This window comes from Harpia harpyja, chromosome 16, assembly GCF_026419915.1.
Source record: "Harpia harpyja isolate bHarHar1 chromosome 16, bHarHar1 primary haplotype, whole genome shotgun sequence".
Taxonomy (NCBI): Eukaryota; Metazoa; Chordata; class Aves; order Accipitriformes; family Accipitridae; genus Harpia; species Harpia harpyja.
The window spans coordinates 22,790,874-22,814,916 of NC_068955.1; the positions used below are offsets into that span (position 1 = coordinate 22,790,874).

Consider the following 24,043-nt stretch of genomic DNA (forward strand, 5'->3'; position numbering starts at 1 on the left):
TTTAAAAGTACATTCAACCACCAGTTCTACTCAGCATGGTGACTGTAAAAAAACCATGAAGAACTAGACTTTCCTCTCATGTCCAAAAGGATGTAGTCCTTAATCATGCCAATATAAGCATGACGCGAACAAGCTCCATGGTAGCTGATGCACTGGGCTGTATCTGGGCTGCAGCAGAGGGTGAGAACAGAAGGGTGCTCTTAACTCTAATTGCTGGGGTCATCCAGTGGCCAAGCATGCCCAATGTCAAGCAGACAACTCTGTGGATACTGTCCTTCAGAGGAACTCCTACAGGTCCTGGCAGCTGGTGTGCTATAGACAAACTGCTGCAGCTATGTCCCTTCCTCTCTTCCTGGGTCTTTACACTGTAAGACTCAGAGTGGAGGTCTTAGTGATGCTCCAAGTAATTCCTTGAAGTATTTCAAGAAATTAGATGATTTTATTTTCATTTCAGCTGCTGCAAAAATTGTCCCAAACCTGTGTGCTTTGTTTTTATTAAAATACTAAATTGCTGAAGTGATTTTCATGAAAATTAATTAAAAAAAATAAATGAAAAGCAGCTGAAAAATTGATTCCTCTGCTGAAACTGTAGTATGCAAACTCTTAACCTCAATCACATTTTTGTGGTTCCTCTATAAACACCTAAGTGTATAATAGTGGTTTGTCATGGAACTTTTTTGATGGAAATTCTTAGAAAGTGAGGCTATACTACCTAATACATTTTCTCTCCCTTTACGTACAACTTGATATAATGCATGTGTTCTTACCTGCTTCTTTTAGTACTATTGTTAATCTGTAGTTAAATCTTTTCCTCTTCAGTATTGGGAAAGAAATTAAAAAGATGCTATCAGGCTCAGGGTTTCTCCATCATGTTTTCTGCTTGTAGGGTACAGGAGGGCAGGAGCCTTTATTATGGGACTAATACCAACCTTGGGCATAGGTTGTGCACTACAGAATGCAGTGGCTGAGGAGGAGCTGTCCTCTCTGGTAAACTGGATCCATCTGGGATCTTTGGATCATCCAGAGGTGTATTGAGTAGGTTCTGCATATGGCTCAGGCAAGTGTGAGAAATGTATGCAATTTGGGTGAGCTGCCTGGGGGAACAAGACCACCACTTGTGTATACCTGCGTACAGCAAGGCAGGACTTGGCCCCTGCTGTACAACAAATGTAACACTTGCAGTACATTCTAGAACAGATCAATGTATTAGTTTTTCATGTATATTTATTATTATTTTATTTGTATTTTATGTTCCCTTTCCATGCAAAGATATGGTGGGTTTTTGTTTGCTTTCTCTTATTTTCAGAAACTCTGATAATATGATGAAGGTCATATTATTAAAAGTAGAATGTAATAGTTGTGCACATTGGAGGACAAATATGGGGAGGTTCAGTAGGCCTGTAAAGAATGCCTTACACAACAATCAGCCCTGAATGGTCCACTCCGTCTCCCTGGAGAAGTGTCAGTGAGCTCTGCCAGTGGGTCGCTCCCTTGAGAGAGGAGCCAAAAGCTTTCCCCACTGTCCGTCACTAGGAAAATGAGCTGACTGCTTCCTCCAGTGTGTCTTGCTCAAGCAGAGCATCCAGCCCTTCAGGATAGGAGAGCTCAGTGGAGCCAGTTGGCTTGAACAGATTTTATTTACTATGCTCCCTCTTGGGACTGATGTGAAAAAAACATTTTCTGCCTAGGAACCTTTGTGCAGAAGTCCTCCATGAACTAAACATTTCAGAACAGAAGGACCTCCACATGGAAGTTTTCTATCCACTGACGTTTTTATGCCCATTTTGAACTAAAATTAAAAAAAAAAACCACCCCAAAAAACAAACCCAAAGAGGTTAATAAAACCAACAATGATTTTCTCTAAGGAGTGCTAGCAGTTCAAAAAATTGCAATTAAGTGTAAACAGTTCCTGAGATTGTACATGCTAGACCAAATTCATCCTTGCAATAACTCCTCAGAGCTCAATGGAGTTACATGAGGGATTAATTTGGTCCGTTGCTCTCAGCCATCAGTTTTAGAGGATATACAACAATCGAGGGAACTATTATTGTCAACATTATTTTACGACTCTTTAGAGCTGCTCAGTATTTGTATTTTACAGATACACAAGCAGGGTGAGTGTATGGGGTGAAGTTAGTGTTTCAGTAGTGAAGGTAGTGGATTTTTCAAGGTTATTTTTGTACAATTAAAAGTAATAAACACTCTAACAGCCATTGTTGCTATGAATCTTACATAGATGCCTGAATACAGACTCTTGAAATGTGCACAGGCATTTCATCTGGCAGAGCACAAAACATTTCACAGAGCGTAGAAAATATTTGGAAAGTCTTAAGTACTGTTATCACACCAACTGACTAATTATCACAGTGTTCATGTGAAACATAGCTGTACTTATTGCACACAGGAAGTTAAGGCAGAAAGGTAAAACTTTTTTCCGAAAGCTAAGTTACAAGGCAGTCATGGGGCCAGGAACAAAACACAAGATCTCTACTGTCACTTTCTACTTTTCTGTTTTCTCCAAACCAAAATTGTTTCTGTAATTTTCAAAATAAACTGAGGAAAGCTTCAGGTGGTAAATCTGAAATATTAGATGGTGAATCTGCATCTGCGCATAAAACATGTATTTTAGTTCGTGTCAGAAGGTGTATACAGCTACCTGAATCTTTAGGACACACGTAGGATGGTTGATTTAAGTTATTAAGTTTAAACTCTGACTGGAACAGTTGTGCTAACAACCAGTTCTATTAAAGGTCTGTACACTGGAAAATGAGTGGTCAAAACAACATTACTTACGTGTCATTCATAAGGCAGCGAGGCTCTTTTCCTGGTTTGGTAAATCAGGTTTGCACTGATTTCTTGGTTACACAGCAAGATACAAACTTGTCTGATCACCAAAGTGGTTGCCCTCCCTGCACAGTGCTATGTGTTCTTCCATAGCAGTAGGATTAGTGTATTGGCTTGTTTGTATTTATTCTCTTCTGTTATGGAGGCATGTTTAGGCAGTGAAGGAAGGGTTTTGTCTTTGCAACCCATTGAAGTTTGGGTCACCCAGAGGAATGAATGAAGTTGCTCTGAACTGTACCAGGTACAGAACCTGTATAGTACAGAACTAGTGGCAGGACTGCTTTTACACTTCTTCTCTGGATCTCTCTGTTCCTATGTTCTCAGAGCATGTATTACAAGAACATTGATTTTTGCAGCATTAGGGAACTTTGGCTGAGTAAGAACTCATCCGTATTTCCTGACAACTGTGGGCATCTCCAGACTGTGGGATCTTGCATTACTTCCCCATTACCACGTCCAAGCTCTTTCTCAACCTATATCTGGACTCCACACTAAGGCGTTACTTACGAGGGTTCATTGTCTAACACCTGGGTCCTGCTGCCATGGTTTCTGCTAAAGAAAGGCCAAGAACACAGGCCAGAAGCATCCCGCAATCTGCTGGTCCCTGACCTGAACAATGGAGGTAGCCGTGTGCTGGGACTGCACCTTCAATCCTAAATAGTTATCAGTCTGGCAGCTCCTGTGTGGATATATAGCCAGACCTAGCTCTTCTCAAGTAGCTAAACTTGAAGCATCTCCAGAGCAAGGGTGAAATAGCTGAGAGCAATAATAATTTTCCTCAGCTAAAATGATTCATTAGCGTTAAAATGTTAGGACCGTTAAAATGCAAGTGAGCCTTTTAAAATTTGAGGATAATGGGCCTTATCCTGGAAAAGATTTGAGGAAATTGCATTGATTCCAGTACCATTATCCAGTGCATATCCAGTATGAAAAATCTACTCATACAAGTAAAGGTTTGTTGGCCGGGCTTTCCATTTTTGTTAGCTATATTCTATTGCTGTAATTACACCTAGTGGCTTATCTAATAGAGTCATATTCTTATAAAGAAATTAAGACAATTAATGCTACTTTTAGCAAGAGTGAAATAGTAACTAAAATTGAATTGAAATTTGACCAAGCTCTTCTTTTTTTATTTCCTAGTATCTGAATTACAGGAAGAAGGAATAAATGCCATTAACTTACCTCTCAGTCCAATTCCATTCGAACTAGACCCTGAGGACACTATGCTAGGTAATTCACAACAATTTTACATCTCAACATAAAAGCTTGATGTAAAATAAAGCTTCATACCTGTAACAGTTTCTAATATCTTTCTTTTAAACCTTCCAGAGGAAAATGAAGTCCGAACAATGGTTGATCCAAATTCAAGAAATGACCCAAAATTACAAGAACTAATGAAGGTAATGAAAAGCATGTAAACACTTTCAGAAAAGTGGAACTATTTTTTAATACTATCCCTGCCTCTTTCATTTGAACACTTCAAAGCACTGTTTAGAAATTAATTAAATGAAACCACGTGGTGTGTACATCCCAGTGAAATGGGCAGGTCATTTGTTTTAGTATCTTTCTCTAGATATGGCACAGAGAAACTTAAGAATTTGGATTAAAATCCTGAGTCCAGATTCTTAGTCCCATCCCACACCCAATCTAAGACTACACTGACTTCCCTTATAGTCTTTGTCATTCTTGGGGTTAGAACTTTAGCAGGAAACTTTGTTAGAATCGACTTCAACACCTTTTGCTTCACAATAAAATGTTAAAATATTACTGAAAGTAAAGGACAGAGTTCACTCCAGAAGGCACTGCATCAATCCGGTATTTGTCTAGACCTTGTGGTGCATTGACATAGCCACCTTAGAAGAGTCCTTCCTAAGTCCTTCCTATTTTCTTCTGATGGTATTTCAGACTGATTGTATTTTGAGCCATTGCAGCTTTGGTATTCTTTCTGCTAAATATTTTCATCATTGTACAAAATGACATGTGTTTTAAATTGCAAATGAATAGTGTATCATACTGCCAAATTTGTGTTTCCCATATAGGTATTAATTGACTGGATTAATGATGTGTTGGTAGGAGAGAGGATTATTGTGAAAGACTTGGCTGAAGACCTGTATGATGGACAAGTATTGCAGAAATTATTTGGTAAGAAAAAATATATGTGCACGCTGTTGGGGCACTTTGTCAGTAAGTGGATCACTTGTTCCTACTTAGGAGCCTTGGTATCATCTTACATTTATGCCACTAAGTGATATAAAAATAGCATTGTATTATGAGACCCTTGAGCCATAGGCTGTATGCACAATCCTTATAGCTACAGTGCAATGTGTGGTGCTCTGTAGTTGATGAGAACAGCATAAAGCCTACCTGGGGTGCTAGAGAGGGAGGGTTCTTGTCTTGGCAACAGTATTCACTCCAATTAAATTTATTATCTGCATATGTGCTGTACAAACTTAACCGTGTTACAAGTGGAAAGTAAGTTTGAAGGCAAGGGTTTTTTCAGTACAACGGTGGATGTTTTTAATCTCTGCTGGTTCCATACTATAGTTTATTCACATCGCGAAGTTCCTCTGGAAAGTTGGAATTTCTTTCTGATTTGATGTCTGGCTTTTAATGTTACTGAGGTAATGGTACCCAGTGGACTGCAAACTGAGCTTCAGCTGAGAAACAGATAGAGAAAAGAAACTGCTAATGCAGAGCTGGCATGTGCTTTTTAAACTGTTGGCTTGGAAGCCATTTTCTTAGTTATTACAGCTCATAAAGTCTCCAGTAAATTTCTTTTCAGTATCTTAAATGAATCTTGAAACATCATGTGAGCACTTCTAATAAAGACTACACAGACTATTCCCTTCTATGAATGGTTAAGCTATTGAATATATTGTGATGGACTGGATATGCCCCAGACTGAGCAATTTGATTCTCATGGGCAGACCTCCACTGACTTCACTCAAACCCCCAAAAATACGTATCAGATACAGCCTGACTTTAAATATGTGTATACTGATCCAGCACTTATTGATTTCAGTGGAATCTTTTCCATTACCCTTAATTCTGTGTGGATCAGGTCTATGCTAACTAAAGACTTTGGTCTTGTTGTGAGACTATGCACAGACTGATTTCTGTGGAGGCACAAGAAACCCATGGAGATAGCAGTCTCTTAAGCAGGATTCATAGGCTGGTAGCTCACGTTCATGCTCTTTGGGAAAATAATCAGTTGGCTTTGAGAACAAGGTCAGCTCTTACCAAATAAGATATCTCTTAAGATATCTTTTAATAAGATACTCTTTCATAGAAGTAAACTGATAGGTGACCAAGCATTTTGTTTCTTGTGTTTTTATCAGGGAGCTTTTACTGCTAAATTTTCTTTGCTTACTATTTAATGGTAAACAATAAGCCGTGTATGTATATACCTAGCAATCTGTACTAATTAATAACAAACCAATTCTTAAAGTATTTTAAAATCTACTGCAAATTTTGAGTGCAGAAAAGGGCCACGGTATCATAGAAAGAAAGTGCCTGAGGTTTTAGTTGTTTTCATACCTCCAGAAATACTTGTTCACATTTCTTGGGTGCATCCTCCACCTCTATGAATATGGTGTCACTTCACTTTTATCAGAAACGGGCCAAATAAAATTTTTATATCTCCTGAGTCTGATGGAGAAGCTGGGAGGCTGAGACTGATGAAATAAATCTTAAAGTTGGTATCTGTTTCCTAGGTTTGATGGTCTGCTGTACAAGCCACTTGCATACAGAATACCCTTTATCCAGTAGCAATAGAAGCAATGGGCCTTACCTTCGAATCTGGTTTTCCCTAAAAGGAGTTGCAGCAAATATTTGTTAGCCAGTACTGTGGTTTTCATTAATACTTGGCTTTCCCCTTGGCAATGGCTAAATAATGGGAAAATGTGAACTGTGTCTTTAGGAGCTCAGAATTGTGGAGGAAAGTGGCTTTGGAAGGAAAACCAGGTAATTTTAAAACCAGGAAGTCTAATGTCTCTTGACTGTACATCTGGATGCATGGAATGGCTTTGCATTCTTCATGGAGTTGACAATGTTTTTTCTTCTGTTTTTTCTTCTATTATCACTTCAGAGAAACTTGAAAGTGAGAAGCTGAATGTTGCTGAAGTTACTCAGTCTGAAATTGCTCAGAAACAGAAGCTACAGACAGTACTTGAAAAGATCAACGAAACCCTTAAACTTCCTCCAAGAAACATTAAATGGAACGTTGACTGTATGTTGTGTGCTTTTTATGCTGTTCTCATTTGTTGACAGCTGAGAGTTTATAGCTGCTATCTGGAATTTTGAAATATCCAATGATAAGGGAAGGCTGAAACCTGGTATTTATGGTAGGAGCTGCTCTGCAGGGCACTTCCAGATGTGGTACACTCTACCCTCTTTACTGATGCTCAAGCTCCAATTTAAATAAACTGTCTTTTCAGAGTCTGTCAAAGTATGGTATTTCTGCTCTTCAATCTATATGCATACCAGATTAAGTTTTCTTTTACTAAATTGGTTTGTTGAAACAGGCAAGTACCTGCATAAATGCAGTAGATAGACAGAAGGAGAGTTAGGTCCTAGGACTCTTTGTGTAAAATTTGCAACATAGATTTGAATAATATTTCTGATCGTTTAAGGCTAAATTCGAACCACTGATTTTGATTACAAAACTCTCATCAAGATTAGGACTGCACCCTTCCTGTTTTATTGTATTAAGAATTAACATAGTAATATCTAATAGAAATGCCCTCAGTGGCCCAACACAAGACATTCTAGTAGTGCATATGTGTTGCAGAAAGCAGGTTATAATCTGCTTTAGAAAATTAGGCCTCTTAATCTGGTTTAAGTTTGGTATCCAGAATCATTTCACACTGGTGAATACCTTGACCAGTGTATAGCAGTTGCCCTGTCTCCTATACCTGTCTTGAGCTGAGCTGTTTTGTATCCCATTCCATTCACAACAAATTAGTGAGAGGGAGAGAAATAGCTTGAGGGAGGAAGACTGAACATTAGGCATCTCTGACTTTCCCCTTTGTGTGGTCCCACTGAGTTTTCTGTCCCCATCTCTCTTCAATCTCCCCCCCAGCGTTTTTTTCCATTCTCTGTTGTGCAGCTGGAGGCAGGGTGTTTGGAGTGGCCTGACAATTTAACTTTTAGTTTTAATTTAATGTTTTACATGTGTTTTAGAGCTAAAGTAGAGATAGACAGCAGCAGCTGGAGCCAGCTGCAGTACACACCGGTGCTAGGCAGACAGACATCTTTTTAGTGTTCTGCTAAAGCACCTCATCTGTGACCACTGGCACCCCAGCAAAACTTGACAGCGATGCCTTGTTTTATATGAATGGGTATCTCCGTGGCATAGTTGAGACTTGCATTGGAAGATAATGAAGAAGGATATTTTAGTGAATCTGATCCTGCTTTACGAATGAAGTACGGTAGTAGTTACTGGTTAGTTGAAGTACAAAAAACCTAAGTATACTGTAGCTATCAAAGATCATTTAGGAATACTACTCTGGGGAAGACTATAAATGCAAAAACAAAATAGAAGGAGAAGAAAGGCAATAATAAGAATTAGAAATTATTCACTTTCATGCCAATGGTTTGATACTTAAGAATTTCCTACAGTATGGCTTTTGATATCTTTTAAGTTGTGCTAGTGTTAACTACTGATATGAAACCTGCTGTGAAAAAGCTTCAATAACAAGAACTATAACAACTTCATGAGGAATGTTTGAGTCATTGAGTTTAGTAAGTTATTGCTTAAGGCTTCTGCCAAAATAGGCTCGTTTATCATCCTGCAGACATTGTGACACTTAAAAATGAATAAGTGCATGTTATGAGTACAAAAATATCTTTCTGATAGTCCATAAATCCTTATTGAAATAAAGGGAATAAAGGAAAGGCAAGGAGAATGCGGAGACAGCACTTAAACTGCCGTACATGAAATCTGGCTTTTGGATTAGCTTTACGTTTCCATCTACGCAAGCCTATGGCATCCAGACATGTTGCAAAATGTAACGTTTTGGTGCTGATGCATATTACTGACTGGGTGACTGGGCTGCATTCGCGTGACCTGTTGAGCACGAGGAGACCAGTAAAGGCAAGGTGCCTTAAAAGTGCCCCCTGGTTCCAGGTACAAGAGGGAAAAAGTCCCATAATCCCTACATCCTAAAAAGTAAAAATATGTGCCCTAGTTACTCTGCAGTTTGTAACTTGTGCTTTTAATATCTATTTCAGCTGTTCATGCTAAAAGTCTCGTGGCAATACTTCATCTTCTGGTTGCATTATCACAGTATTTTCGAGCACCAATCAGACTCCCAGATCATGTGTCCATTCAGGTGGTTGTTGTGCAGGTAAGAGAGGTGTTAAACAGCTCTTGGCCACGTTGTGTAATTGGCTAAGGGCTTTCTTGAAAAATTACATCTAGAGTTTCTGTTTGGGTGGGCATGCGTGTGTCTCTTTGGCTGACAAGAAACACACGTGTGTCTTCCCTGCTGACAATGCTTCAACCAGAAAAAGGCAGAAGTGCTTTCCCAGATTGAGCTGTGGCTCAGAATATCTTATTTTGATTGTGAAGTGGCCAGACTCTGACATTAAAAATATATGAAGCATTATTTTTGTTGGAATGTGTTTATCACCCAATATGATCTCTAGAGTTATTATTTTTCCCATTTTTGATGGTCGTCTTACTTGTGTAGAGATTCAAATCATTCTTGGCACTGAATGATGAATTGTCACTGTTTATTACATTCAGATTCATGTTAGGTGACTAAATATTCTTTTTCAGCCTTGTGCATGCTAATTTAGTCTGATTACAGTGTTGGCTTTCTCATAAGCATGCAAAAAACCCCTGTCAACTGAATCCTTTGTGTCAGTCAGTCTCCTTATTAGAGCCTCATCCATCCAAACTCTTCATGTTATTCTGTTCATCATTTTTCTTTCAGCTGGACTTGTGCTTGCTCTATCTTATTTGGCCTCTTCCCATTTAATCTGTTTTTGTTTCTCTCCAATTAACTTTGCCTTTATTTTTCACACTGTAACTGTCTGTCTTTATGTATTTTAACTGATGTTACCCTGAAGTATCTGGTGCAAAGAGCTATTGCTTAAGTGTTGCGTGACTGAAAATCTGTGGGACAGATCTGAGAAAGTAACCATTCCTTTTTCTAGAATTCAAATGAGACAAGTTTTGTAATTTGGGGAGAAATCTGAAGGAGAGTCTCTGGTAGATGTGTCACTGATGCCTGATAATGACTCATTGACTCTCAGATTCTGCTTCATGGGTTTCTCTACAGACAATGAAAGAGAACTCCAGCAAATCTGCACTTATGTGTCTAAGGCTTCAGAGGAACATAATTTTCAAGCACTTTCCTTGGGCTATTATAAATATATTAATTATACTGGTTTATCTCAAAGTTCTACCAAAACCAGCTTAAGAAATCAGGAGTGCAGTGATCAGGGCATGTTTGGGATGAGAAACTAAACCAGAAAAAGAACACAGTCCTAAAATAAAGAACGAAATCTTGCATTCTGCTGTCACTGCATACAGCCAGAAAAAATTCCCATTGAAATCAATGGACATAATTGTCCTCTTGTTTAATAGGCTAATGTAGTTCAACAGCAAATCCATTGAAGTCAGTACAGATAAACCAATTTAAAAACAATAAGTAGTGGGAGAATCTGGCTCACTGCTTTGCCTCTTAGCTACACAGCTGTAGTTCAGGCACCAGTGAACTGCAGAGAAAGCAGTTGCACCAGAATAAAATCAAGTAATGTTGCAGAAGATTTCGTTCAGCAGACGAGTCCTTGGTGAAAGCCAATCAGTAGAACTCCAAGGCTATGCCAAGAGGGTGGGGGCCAGTATTCTTATTGTAATTGTGTTTGAGACATTTTTCATTTTTATTTTATGGTGGGTATTTTTTTTATTTCTATTTTTTAAATCTGTCTTTCATGTCCTGTGGGATTGGTTCTATATAATTCATTACGTACACTTTGAACTCAATGAAAGTTTTAATCAACAATCGGCAGATCCTAAAGCCTAATTTAGTGTTCAGACTTGCACGCCTCATGTTCTAAACCCTCATACATTCTGTAAAGTAAGGTCATGCCTAGGGAAGCTTAACAGACTATGTGGTAGCTGGTTTTAAATTCTACTCTATACAGTTTGATAAAGGGAATAGTAGAGAGAGAAAAATAAAAGAACCAGGTACTTCTGTGAAGTGTTTAAGGGAGACTACCTTAATTCATTCCATGATTTTGTTAGGTTTAGAAAAACATAAAAGGTGAGGGTTGCCGTGTTGGCTGGGTGTAGTTTATTGAAATAGAAGCAAAGATATTTCTGAAACAAAAAACGTGCTCATGCCCAACAGGTAATCAGCACAGTTCTTATGAAAGCTTGTTTCCTTTGGCTGTTTTGTACAAAAGCTGTTAGCAATGAGAGTAGTATAAAATCTGGGTTATAAGCTGCTTTGGGAAGAAATGTGATAGCTGGACCTTTTGTAGCTATTTTGTTATATTATTTTCTTTTCCTGCCATACTAATAGAATGAATAACTTTGAACAAAGTCCAGGCTTTGTTTGATCATTTCTACTGAAACAAGTGAAAGCTTTTGTGGAGAGCTGGATCTTGCCATAATTTTGCCTCTTTTTAAAAATTATTTATTTATGCCATCCACAAATGGTTAAATTACAGATTGTTTTTGTACAAGAGATCTAAGTCAGAGAGTATAGGGGCATTGGCAGAGCAGCCAGAATGGCTTCAGCATATTCTGAGCACTGGGACAGCAATTCTTGGGTGCATAAGTTACTGTTAAGCAAAGCTAGGAAATTAATGAGATTAGAAGAAGGTGTACATCACAAACTTAATCCGAGATCATTGGTCCCACTGCCTGGGAAGGTCTGAAACGTTTCCTAGCAGCATTGCCTCCAGGTTCTTAAGAAGTCTTTTTCTGAACCTGTGACAAATGTATTTGTTCTTTCAAGCTCCAGAATAGTTCTGCATTTCATTTTGGTGAGGCAATTATAAAACATGATCCTCTAAATGAAATGGATAGCAACAATACATAGACAAAACCCATTTAAAGAGTGGGGAGGTTTTCAGAGTGGGACTTTGTGTGGGAAATTAAGCAGTTGTCCCTCAGTTACATAAAACTGCTGACATATAGCTGACGGGAAGAGAGATGAGTAAGAGACCCTTTCCATCTCCAGACATATTACCCAAATTTCAGATGTATTTTTTCGTTCTAGGGGTAGTTGCCAATTTAAAATAAGTGATTAGGAAGATCTTTCATGGTCTTCAGTGGAGCCTTTCAGCTCTGAGGGAAGAAAATGCCAAGCCTGTCCAAATAAAGTCTTCTGTCGTCACTGGAATGTGTGTCCAGCTTTTCTTTTTAATGGGTAATCTTAATTCATGCCTCATTTCCCAGTGGCTTTCAAATAGTAGATGTTCATTTTTATCATTTATTATTCCAGTTACAGCTACTGTTGTCTTTAAGGAGCATTGCTGGATAGTCTTCCAGTTCTCAGTAGCACTTCTTTGTATTTTTAGGAATATTTTGTCATTCTCTGTCTAGTATAAAACAAACTTCACAACAGGTGACATCAGTGTTAGGGTCAGTTTTGAGGTGGAGAGTTTTTAAAGTGTGAAACACGTATGGGAAGCAGCCTTCACAGAGAAGGTGCTTAGACTAGTGTTTCTAAGGTCCATTCTGATTGTTGCCATTGGGATTTTTTCACCAGTCTTTTTACAAATCAAAAGCATAGTCTATCTTGACATGTGCTGGTCAAATAAGTGTGCAGTGGATGCATGTCATATTTGGGCAGTGTGGAAATTCCATTAATGTTAGTGATAAGATGCCAGGCACAAAACTAGGGCTTGATGTCTTTTTTTTTTTTGTCAACAGTGCAGTTTATTAAAAAGGGAAATATGTTTTATATTGGTACTGCAGTATGTTTTAGGCTATTTTTGCATGTTTGCAGAAGGAAGATAGAGTACTGGAAGCCTTTTTCTTCTCCCATATCACCAGACTGGGCACTGAGAAGTACAGTTGCCATTGCTATGATGCCTCACTCCTCTAGGAGACAAGAGGGATAGGGCTTTTGTCCCAGAAGGCATCATTGGCATGTCAGAGTCATCACTGGGGGAAAGAAAAGTTTCCTTTCACCCTGCAGCAAAGGGAAAAATAAACAAAAATCCCAAACAGCGGAATTCTAATTGGAGCTAGCATGAACTAGATTGTAACTTCAAGTGCAAGTATTTATTGCTGTCTGCACAAGCTGGAAATGAAGATAGTCCTAAATGATGTAGTTTTTCTTCAGACTTCCAAGGTATGTGACAGAAGATGTCTCAGCAGCTGTTCTGTGCCCTCTCTTTCAGTATGTAACACACTGGACTCCACTCTGTCTTTTTAATGTTCAGAGGTCCTCCCTGAATGCACTTTTAACCATGTGCAAGATGTTTAGTAACAGGGCTTTAAAAAAATATAACAGAAAACCCATGAAACTATCATCTAGCTAAAAGGACAGTTCAGATTACTCCAAGTGCCAGTTTGGAGAGACCCAGAGGGTGCTACGTATGGCTTTCTTGCAGAAAGTAAGTTTGATCCTCATATATTTTAGTAATGCAGTATAGAAGTAATAGGCTTAAGCCTGGCCAAATCCTCAGCACATCATACACCAAGGACTACCTCAGGTAGGGATGTGCTATCTTCTCCAAGGCAGGGAAGAGCAGCATCCCCAGTTCACATCCCATGAAGGGCTTTTCCAAAAGGTTATTCTCCTTTTCTCTTTTCCACACAGCAGGCAAATCTAGGACCAGCATAACTTTATTTTTCTCATTTCCTTGTATAACAGGGAGTGAAGAATCATGAATAATTGCCTAATGTCTAGACTTTACATGCAGTCGTCAGCATTTGCCTGACTTTTTCTTCTGTATTGCAAAATTTTACTAATTCCAGTGAATAGAATTAACAGAGAGAACACAAAGAGAGGCAAAACATATGTGCGGTATTTACACCACCACCAGATGACTGTGATCAGCATACTGGAAACAATGTCAAATTTTTGAACTCCTTCATTTTCCAACTGACTCAAATAGCAACCATTTGAGTTGGCTTCTGCCATTTTGTGTACAGCTTCTAGACACAGGCCACTCACCACCACGTACGAAGGGCTTCTCGCATCTGAAGAACATTGGAGTCAATGCAGATACTAACACCAAGATGACTAGGGTCTGGAGCAGGCTGTGAATGGATTAGCCTCCATTTTGGTTTTCCATCACAAGCACATAGAACTCTTTGTGTGGAGAGGAGTCAGAAAAGGAAAACACTGAGGCAAAAAAGAAAGTCTGTAAACAGGGCAGAATGAACAGATAGCCTGGGAGCAAGATTTTTTGCAAAAGAGAAGCATGGGCACCATCTGCCAAGTTGTTCATTGAAATACAAGGTTTAATTCAACTCACCTAGACATACCTCTACTAAAATACATACATATGTGTTTAGGTGTTTCAAATGTCTTGCTGAATTGGGGCCTTTAAAAGAAAAGTGAATTAAAAACAATGGAGAAAGGAAAAGAAATACTTCCTTCTACAGGTGGAGTTTCAAGTTTCTTAATGTACAAAAGAGTTTCCTGAAATACTTGCAAGGTGAAATAATATATTACTGTAAGTTTGTTCAAAAAAAGTTCTTATTTTGCAGGTTTCTTATCTAATTATGTTTGTAGATCACAAATAAATTTTTACTGTACCCTAAGCATTAAACTTTACAGAGAAAAATGTCACTTTTTTATTTTTTCCAGAAACGAGAAGGAATCCTCCAGTCTCGACAAATCCAAGAGGAAATAACTGGTAACACTGAGTATGTCAACACCACTTTTGCCAGCAGTTTAGTAATTGAACACAGATGCGTCTCAGAAATTCAAACATTTGCTGATATTTAGATTTCAGTATTGGGGTTCCAGGGAAGATGATGCATCAGCCAGTGACTGTATTTTAGCCTTTTCAGGAGTGGCAAACATGCATCTAAAAATACAAAAGGGTGAGGAAATACAGAGTTGGGGAACTAAAAGCAGGAGACCAGGATAAAAGAGAAGACAGAGTGAAGATAGACAAAATCTCTTTTATATTTATCTACTATTAATTTATTTCTGTATTTATTATATTTCTTATTATTTTATTCAAAAGTCCTTCAAACAAACAAGAAGGATATGCCTCATTCTTTTATGTTGGTATTTATTTGATAGAGAACTAGATTCTTTCAAAAAGGAATGTGATATCACTGGTTTTTGGTGTTTGGACTTCGGGGGATATAAAATGATGGTAGTAAGCCCTGTACATGTCATCTCACCAAACAATTTATAACAGAAAAGTTATTCCAAACCAACAGAAAGCAATGGTAGTTGCTAAATCCTAGTTTCTAATAGAATGGAGAGAAACCAGACTATTGATTTATTATTTAATCTTTATGGATTTGTTTATGTGTAATAGTTATATGAGGGATCAACTGGAGCAAAATGCTGCAGTCCTTAAGAACCCAGTCCAAGCATTGTTTTGGCTGGAATTGCATTGTAGTTGGTGTGGTAAATGCATCTTTAAAGCAAAGGGAAAAGTTTTCACAAAATCAACATGAAAAAGCTTTCTTCACTCAGGCAAGGTGTGTTGATTTGGTTCAATAGTAGGAAATCTGAGATCTGGCCTCCCATGAGACTTTAGTGAAGCCAGGAGATATTATACTGATGGACTCCAGACTAATCCAGATTCTCAGTTGGAGTAACTTGATGAAGGTTTTCTTACTTCCGTGGATCTACTCCAGTTTTCACCAAGCTGAAGATCTGCCCACATACGCTGTTTTCTTTCACAGAACAATATCTGCAATTATATATAACTTTGTTTTGTTCTTTTTTGTTTTTGTTTTTGTTTTTTTTCATAGGGCATTATCAGGAAGGCATGGTAAGTTCATTTGATTATTATCTTTTTCTTGAGGCAGCCAAAGTATACATTAGTTCTGAAATGGGTGGTCACATTGATCAAACTGCAAGGAAGTAGAGATTTCAGGTTGCCCTGGAAAATATATAAATATATGCACCACAGGCTATTGTGGCAGTTAACAAAAAGAAAAAAGCATTAAAATCAGTCTGACCATCTTTAAAACACATTTCATTGCTTTTCAGCACGTGCTAATTTGCAGGTGCTTTGTGGTTTAACCTCCAAAACATTACCGTAATAGTATTAATGGTCATAAGTTCCCAGCATAATATGAAATGATGTCTTATCATAAACTAGCTGGTGAACTTGTTGGCATTCTTGCATACAATACCTGCTTACACTTTAATGACTTTGAGTCATTATTCAGCAGGCCTAAACACCATGAAAGTTCCTGTGCCTAGTATGTCTTACTGCTAGTATTGAGACTGGCCAAATGCCTGTCTGACAGAAAACACTCACCTGAGGAGCTTAGGTGGAGTCCCACCAAGAATTTAGCATTTGCTTCTTGTATTATTTCAATGGCTGCCTTACAGCTGATTTAAAAGGCTACATGTGTGACCTCTTTTGCCAATGATATCCCTGGGCAGTTTTACTTTGTATGAAGTCTGCCTTCTGCAAATGCCTTTGGACCTGCTCTAGCATTTTTTTATTGAGGAATATGAATGTAGCTTTTTGTGGAGTCATCCGCTATCATTCAGGTGATTGTCGAAATGGAAATTGCTCAGAAAAGACTCTGGTGCCTTTTTATATTTATTTTTTTTCTGCTTTCGTCAGAAGGTGGCTACAGTAGCACTCCAGTCATGCTACCCTAGGTTGCCTGTCCTGCTCACAATGTCCTAAATTGCATATCAGAATGGCCCCAAAACATCTGTACAAAGGATTGTATTGCAGCTGTGTAACCATAAGCTTGCTCAAGATGGTTAATAATATAGCACAATGCAGTCAGTGGCCCATGGGGAAAATCTTCCTCTGTAGATGGAGTGACTCTAGATGTAAACTCATGTTCTTCCGCACAAAATGGTTTGGTTACTTAGCTCCCTTTATCTGGCTGTTTAAGGTTTTATGCATAAAGATACCATTCTTTGTTCATTTTTGAGAAACGGGGTTATTAGGTAATCCAAATCCTATTTGAAAATTATGCTTTTTGTAAATAATAGAGAATAAGTTACTAGCAGTTTATAGCAAGAGAGCAGTATCCAAAATACATGGTACTTGGAATGCAAAGAGGCTGTATTGAAACCTTTGGTGACTGTGCTGTCTCAAATGAGTATGTGCCTCAATAAGTGTTTATCCTTTGTTTGGACAACTGCTACTCAGTATATTAACCTCTCTGAATGTTTTTCAGAAAGAGATGCATTTGACACTTTATTTGACCATGCCCCAGACAAGCTCAATGTAGTCAAAAAGGTTGGAAGGTTTTTATTTTTAAAATACATAATGTGTGCATGTGCATGCTTGTGTGTATCTGTTTGTACATATGTAGTGAGTGTGTATGTATATAATATACAATTGGCATAGTTTACATACGTTAAATACAATTAAGCTTTATGCTTAAACAAATACACAAATTCGTGATTATAATGTTACTCTTTATTAATATTTAGCAGCATGAATTTAACTTTGGAACACAGAAAAACATGCAGTTATCAAAATTTCCATCAAAAAGAAGTTCTCAAAAAGTGTATGTTGAGTAAAACCCAACTGGTAGATTGAGTGTACTGATGCCAAAGAGGTATCCAGTTTACAACTGCCAGGGTTCTGACCTAGAGTATTTTGGCTGCTGACAGATTTGAGTGGAGTCCAGTTACCCACTTCCCTATAGTCTGCTACAAGTTTTTTTCTAAGAATTATTATGTTTTAACAGTGTATTTTTATTTCTATACATCTCATTCATTTTATTTCTGTTCTTCATTCCTAGAAAAAAAATTTTTTTTAAATGTCACATTTCAGTTTTAAAACTTAAAAATTGTGTTGCAGTCTCTTCACTCATGCAGATTCTCTTCTGAGTGGAGTTCATATTGCATGTGTTGAACTGCTGCCCTCCTGAATAGGCCTTCACTCCATTGTTTTCATATTTCAGACTCTCATCACCTTTGTGAACAAGCATCTGAATAAATTGAATTTGGAGGTGACTGAACTGGAGACCCAGGTAGGATTTTACAACCTTTCTTAAAGGGGAGGGATAGTTGCACTGTGTTATGCACTATGCCCCCAAATTTATCCAGAAATTTCATTGAATTGTTATTGATTGACCTCTAAGATGTTATTTCAGCAGGAAACCCTTCAATTCTAAATATGTTTGTGTGAAGAAGACCCTCACCAATTAAGCAAAGAAATCATGAGGGCAGCTAAATTTCTCTAAAACAGTTTTGTACTTCTGTTAGCAAAAAAATCAATTAACAGATGCTACCTCTTGGGCGCTGCCAAGTGCTGTAAGCAGAACCTGTGCTTGTTTTGGTCAGGAAAGAACTCTGTCCGCTTGATTTGATCCAACGTCAAGCTGAACAGTTGTTTCCTGCCTACCTCTACACAAGCATGCAATCCCATGGGATTACAATGACTCTATTCAGTGAGATACGTTCTTGAAAGTAAATCTACTCAAGTGTATAGGCAGCTGTACAGTTGGGCTGCAGGCTTGATTGCACCACAGAAATAATGTGGTACATGGTCGTCTTGTTCTCAGCTGCTAAATTGGCTGAAAAGAAGCTAAAAGAAAAGCTTAATCCTGCTGTATTAATACCTCTCCATGTGAACAATTGCAGCAGTTATCATAAGAAAATTACAAGGTCAGGCAGGAAGGATGGTATCTGCACTATCAAAGAAACCCAGGTGTCTTCAGGACAGGCTTTATTTTATTCTTCATTCATGTTATTAAGAATCTCTGGTTTATTTAAATAGCTATCAATCTGATAGAGATTTTTCAAAGGTAAAATTAAGATATAGATGGAAATAATGTGTAAGGGCTTTCAGAAAGGTGTTCCCTATGCCAGCTTATTGCATTGTTTACTTTTGGAAAAAATGTATTATTCAAATGTACCTAGAAACCCCTTAAGCATTTATCCGAAACAGTGTTCCCTGAGATGAGAGACTGTACTTCTATCAGTTGAAAGAAAATTATCTACCTCAGGAGGGTGATGGGTTGCTTCAGATAACTCACTTTGATTGTGAGGATATCTCTGCACTGATAGACCTGATGCCACAGAGGTAAGAATGAGAGGCCTTTAACAAAATCCTATGGATGTTGCTATTTTTTTTAGATAGAAATGAACGTATATCAATCAGGTATCTTCCATCTGTAATTACATATGTAAATACTTAAAATTAGATTGACACAGACTTGCAGAACATAGATGAAGGTGATTCTTTGTTCCTTTATTTCCTCCAATATACTGAATTTCAGTGTAGTCATAAGATTGCACCTTCATTCTGCTTTTCTCTGCTCAGGTAATGAGAGCTTGAAAGGTGGCTGTTCTGATTCTAGTAGAATAGAAACGAAAGGCATAGATCAAAGCCACTGACCACCTCTCTTTCCAGGAACTTTATTCTGCATGTATATTTTAGCATTAGGTCAGTTTTGGAGGAGACATAACAGAATGTAATAACTAAATAGAAGGAATCAAAGAAGTGAGATGAGATCTTTTAGTTGCAATTTAAAATATTTATATTAGCAGTTTGTTGACAGTTCTGCATTAGACAGTATATATATATCTTGTTCATTAAGCAAAGCAATGAGTTATTCTTCAGAAATATGTACTGAGAAATGTCTTTTTTACAGTTTGCAGATGGTGTGTACTTAGTCCTGCTAATGGGTCTCCTAGAAGGCTATTTTGTTCCTCTACACAGCTTTTTCTTGACTCCTGATAGTTTTGAACAAAAGGTAATTAGATTTCATTTTTCTGTTAAAAGCAAATAAACATAAATGTGTCTAGTAGTACAAAGATGACACAAACTTTTCCACGTAAGTTTGATATAAGTAGCTGAAATCAAGAGAGGACTGTACTGGTAACCATTTCCAAGCATTTTAAGATCTCAGTATTAATGCTTATCCAGAATAAAAAGGAAAATTGTATTAACGATGGGGTGGTTAGCAAGTATTAACTGATTTTGGCAGCCATTGTGTGATGCTGTCATTGAACCAGACTTACTGTTCATTAAGTGTATAAAGAATTATACACATGAATTGGTGACAGAACTGGGTTTTTGTGTCTAAAATCCAAGAATTTAACATTTGAAATGTTTCAAGTTTTTTGGAAGCATAAAGGCATATACTTATGATGTATCATTTAAGACCAACCATTACCTCGGTATCTGTTGCTATCCAGGCAATTCAGCTGTTGTTGCGATATTGCAACTCCGTCTCCACATTATTAAAGACACGTCTCCACTATTAAAGACAAGAGCACTTCATGGGCCACCACGTTCCAATTTTTAAACTTGCGGGAGGTGGGCTATTCTTACTTGTAAGTAATTTTTCTGTGGGTAATATTAGGTCACATGTTATTTTTCAATTACTTTTATATTTCTGAAACTACCATCACCACCCAGAAAAAATAAAACAATGGATTGTCTGGATTCCATGGACTGGATTGATACACGGAGCCCCAGCTATTTTTTCTTTCTGAGCATCTGGGTCTGCAGCTTTAAATACATCTTGTTTTGACCGTTTATACTATACTGTATATAGTTCACAATAATGACTACCTTTATTATATTACTAGGTCCTCAATGTATCCTTTGCGTTTGAGCTAATGCAAGATGGTGGATTGGAAAAACCAAAGCCAAGACCAGAAGGTATCTATTCTACTTTTTTTGTATCTCCTTAAAAATTTGCATTGGATCCAGATCTTATCTCATAGGATTATGGTATAGCTAAATGAAGGTTAAAACATTAATCCAAGAGCGAAAGGCAAGATACATTTTGAAGTGCTCAGGTAACTCTGTATTTTAAATGGCTGATAGATACACTCCTGCAAATGTTGCAAGGCTTCCATTCTCGAATGGCCAGGGCAAGATTTGTGTGACCAAACATATGCAGTAATACTCAGATATTCATTGAAAGAAAAAGAATACAATTGTGAATGGTGTCACTGTCAGATATGAATTGCTCCAATTGCTCCATTTTCCCCCATCCCACATCTTCATACTAAACCTCAAGTATTCCAGTGTAATTTACAAGATTTTCACAAAAGAGGTAGATGTTGTGGAAGAAGAATTTCAAATGTTCACATAACTGCCTTTGAATGCAGGACCTAATCGTGCGTATTTAAATTAGATTTAGAGCTGGAGACTGAAAGTAAAATGTGTCTTCAGGGAAGATGAAGGTTTTGCTGCTGACTTTAGCAGGACCAGGATTCCACTCCTTTTTGCTCATATAAATACAGGGTTTAAATCCAGCTTAGCGGGCTGGATATAGAGCCCTTGATTCACCATGATACAGGGTGCTCTTGTAGTTCCTCCCATGAGAAGTTACCACTTCTTACCATGCAGGAGCTGGACATGCAGCTTCTGCTCCACTCTTCCCAACAGGGGCGGTAGCTGGGCTTCTGCTGGTTACCTACCATAATAATCAATATATATGCGTTTTCAAGACCCATTGCAGATTCACATTCTATGGTGCACACAGTCTTTTCCTGCTGCAATATCGAATTGTCATTCCCTGAGGAATTGATATAAGCTAATGCTCAGAGTTTTGCTTCTAATAGTAAGGGCTCTCTGGAGATTCAGGCACACATCACTGAGTCAAGTTCTGCTCCATTCTGCTTATTTTCCATCCTTCCCAACTTGCAGATCATAGCAGCAGCAGACATATGCAGACACACAAAAAATATGTCTCAGGATTGAGCCTACGCCGCCTATGCATTTAATCTGGACCTACCTAGCCTATTTTTTCACTTCTTTTGATTGCTTGAACTCTTATCCACAATCATCCTTAACAAAACTAGTGGTGACTTTATCACAAACTTTTATGCTTGAAAGAGTCAGAGAAAAGGGGGAAACAGTGAAATCTAGGGATCCAAGTAAAACAGAGAGTATCTGTGATCCCTTACTCCCCATGGAGATTTAAAATTCTTATGGCATTTAATTTTTCAGGTATTTATTGCTCTAGGGGACAGCTAATTTTTCCAGTATAAATCAAGCCATAAGGATATTTCAGCATATATAAGACATTTCTTGGGCAATTATTGAAATGCTTAATATGAAACTTCCTGCCCAATGTGAATGGAAAAACACATCTGTTTTATGTGTTGTTACGTTGGGCACAATGCCCGTACTTAAAATTTCCAGTGAGCAAAAGAGTATTGAAAAGGATCTTATCCTAAATGTGTATACTAAATACTCTTTAAATTCCTACACTGTTTCTTTGAGGTTCTTGAGGAAAAAATATGCTGAAAAGTGCTTTAGAATATGAAAAACATATTTAGTGGAAAAAAGAATGCAGTTAAGTAAATGAATATGAAAACCAATGATTTTTATGAGGTCAACAGTTTATTTGGGTTATTTGCAATATAATTGAAAAGGTATTAAAAAGCTTTCCGTGACCTTTTACTTTAAAAATGGCCGGAACATTAATCTACTGAGTCTATAACGAATTCATTTGCAGTTTGAGCTTTTTCAGATTACTTCTTGAGATGTGTACATCAAAGCCAAATTCGAGTTTCTCTTTTCGAAAATTGCGACTGGTAAAATGCTATACATGTTGGTCAAATACATGTAGCAATGGAAATAACTCCTCTTTCTCTGGGAGTGTGCTTCTTTTTAGTTTGGACCTTTCTGTGGAATTCTGTTGTGGTGGTGGAGTCTTCTGGTAACTTTGCATAGACCTGTCAAAGTTATCTCTTTATTCATTTGAAGTTCTGTATTAGGAAAGGAAGGTGTTGTGCAGCTTGCTGCTGGCCTGAAGGAGGAAACTTCCCGAGTTACATGCAAACATCATTGCAGAATATAACATGATATTCTGGGAGCAATGTGCCCTTGCTGTAGCTTTTGGCATTTTCTCTTCATTTTATACCAAGCATTTTTGATCTTATTTATTAAGAGCCACAAAACTATGTGGCTGTGGTTTCATGACCATGCGTAAGCTCGGCATAAAATCTAGGTTTGAGTGTTTCCACCCTTGGTCCGTGGATGTCAGTTTGCCATGTAGCTAATCTCTTTAGCCCTTCAAAGTTTGCCTACATTGGTGTTGTGGTTTAACCCCAGCCAGCAACTAAACACCACGCAGCCGCTCACTCACTCCCCCCCACCCAGTGGGATGGGGGAGAAAATTGGGAAAAGAAGCAAAACCCGTGGGTTGAGATAAGAACGGTTTAATAGAACAGAAAAGAAGAAACTAATAATGATAATGATAACACTAATAAAATGACAACAGTGATAATGAAAGGATTGGAATGTACAAATGATGCGCAGTGCAATTGCTCACCACCTGCCGACCGACACCCAGCTAGTCCCGAGCGGCGATCCCCCCCCCCCCACTTCCCAGTTCCTATACTAGATGGGACGTCCCATGGTATGGAATACACCGTTGGCCAGTTTGGGTCAGGTGCCCTGGCTGTGTCCTGTGCCAACTTCTTGTGCCCCTCCAGCTTTCTCGCTGGCTGGGCATGAGAAGCTGAAAAATCCTTGACTTTAGTCTAAACACTACTGAGCAACAACTGAAAACATCAGTGTTATCAACATTCTTCGCATACTGAACTCAAAACATAGCACCATACCAGCTACTAGGAAGACAGTTAACTCTATCCCAGCTGAAACCAGGACAGTTGGGACACCAGGCCTTGGTTTGATTGGATTCATTCTTCAAAGTATAACCCCTTCACAATCTATGATAAACATCAGTGTAGATAAATATAATGGCAAAACTATCTGATGATTACATACACAATTTACTAGCCTTACTTGGAGGTTTTGAAGATAATGGGAGTACACACACCATCTGCTTTACACCTTCATGGCCAATTGCAAGAATCAAAGTTAGGAGATTGAGTTACTATACAGTCAACAGAAAGAGATAGGACAATTCTAATTCTATTCTATTCTTTCTGAGGGCAATTCTAAGTCACTATTTGAGATTGAATATTCCTTGAAGCACTAGCGTAGACTGCTGCAGTAGTACTTGACAGTTTGTTTTATAGATTTCTTGTGAAATAATATTGACTTTCTCAAGAACTTCTCTTCAAAACAGAAGGTATTCATTAGCTTTTTGTTTCATACAAATCCTTTACTTTAGACA

General features: G+C 38.0%; 1 protein-coding gene across 3 annotated transcripts in view; it reads left to right on the plus strand.

The window, feature by feature from the left end:
- The window catches only part of PARVA (parvin alpha), a 70,367-nt gene that overhangs the window by 40,661 nt on the left and 5,663 nt on the right, over positions 1 to 24,043 (plus strand). For all 3 annotated transcript variants that reach the window (XR_008238735.1, XM_052811295.1, XM_052811296.1), the window contains exons 2-12: positions 3,985 to 4,074; positions 4,174 to 4,244; positions 4,884 to 4,986; positions 6,932 to 7,072; positions 9,076 to 9,191; positions 14,628 to 14,686; positions 15,758 to 15,777; positions 17,159 to 17,220; positions 17,894 to 17,962; positions 19,589 to 19,690; positions 20,532 to 20,604. Coding sequence is in view for 2 of the 3 variants with exons in the window: in XM_052811295.1 (XP_052667255.1) it covers positions 3,985 to 4,074; positions 4,174 to 4,244; positions 4,884 to 4,986; positions 6,932 to 7,072; positions 9,076 to 9,191; positions 14,628 to 14,686; positions 15,758 to 15,777; positions 17,159 to 17,220; positions 17,894 to 17,962; positions 19,589 to 19,690; positions 20,532 to 20,604 (906 nt within the window). In the remaining variant the exon portion in view is untranslated. The remainder of the gene's footprint in view (positions 1 to 3,984; positions 4,075 to 4,173; positions 4,245 to 4,883; positions 4,987 to 6,931; positions 7,073 to 9,075; positions 9,192 to 14,627; positions 14,687 to 15,757; positions 15,778 to 17,158; positions 17,221 to 17,893; positions 17,963 to 19,588; positions 19,691 to 20,531; positions 20,605 to 24,043) is intronic.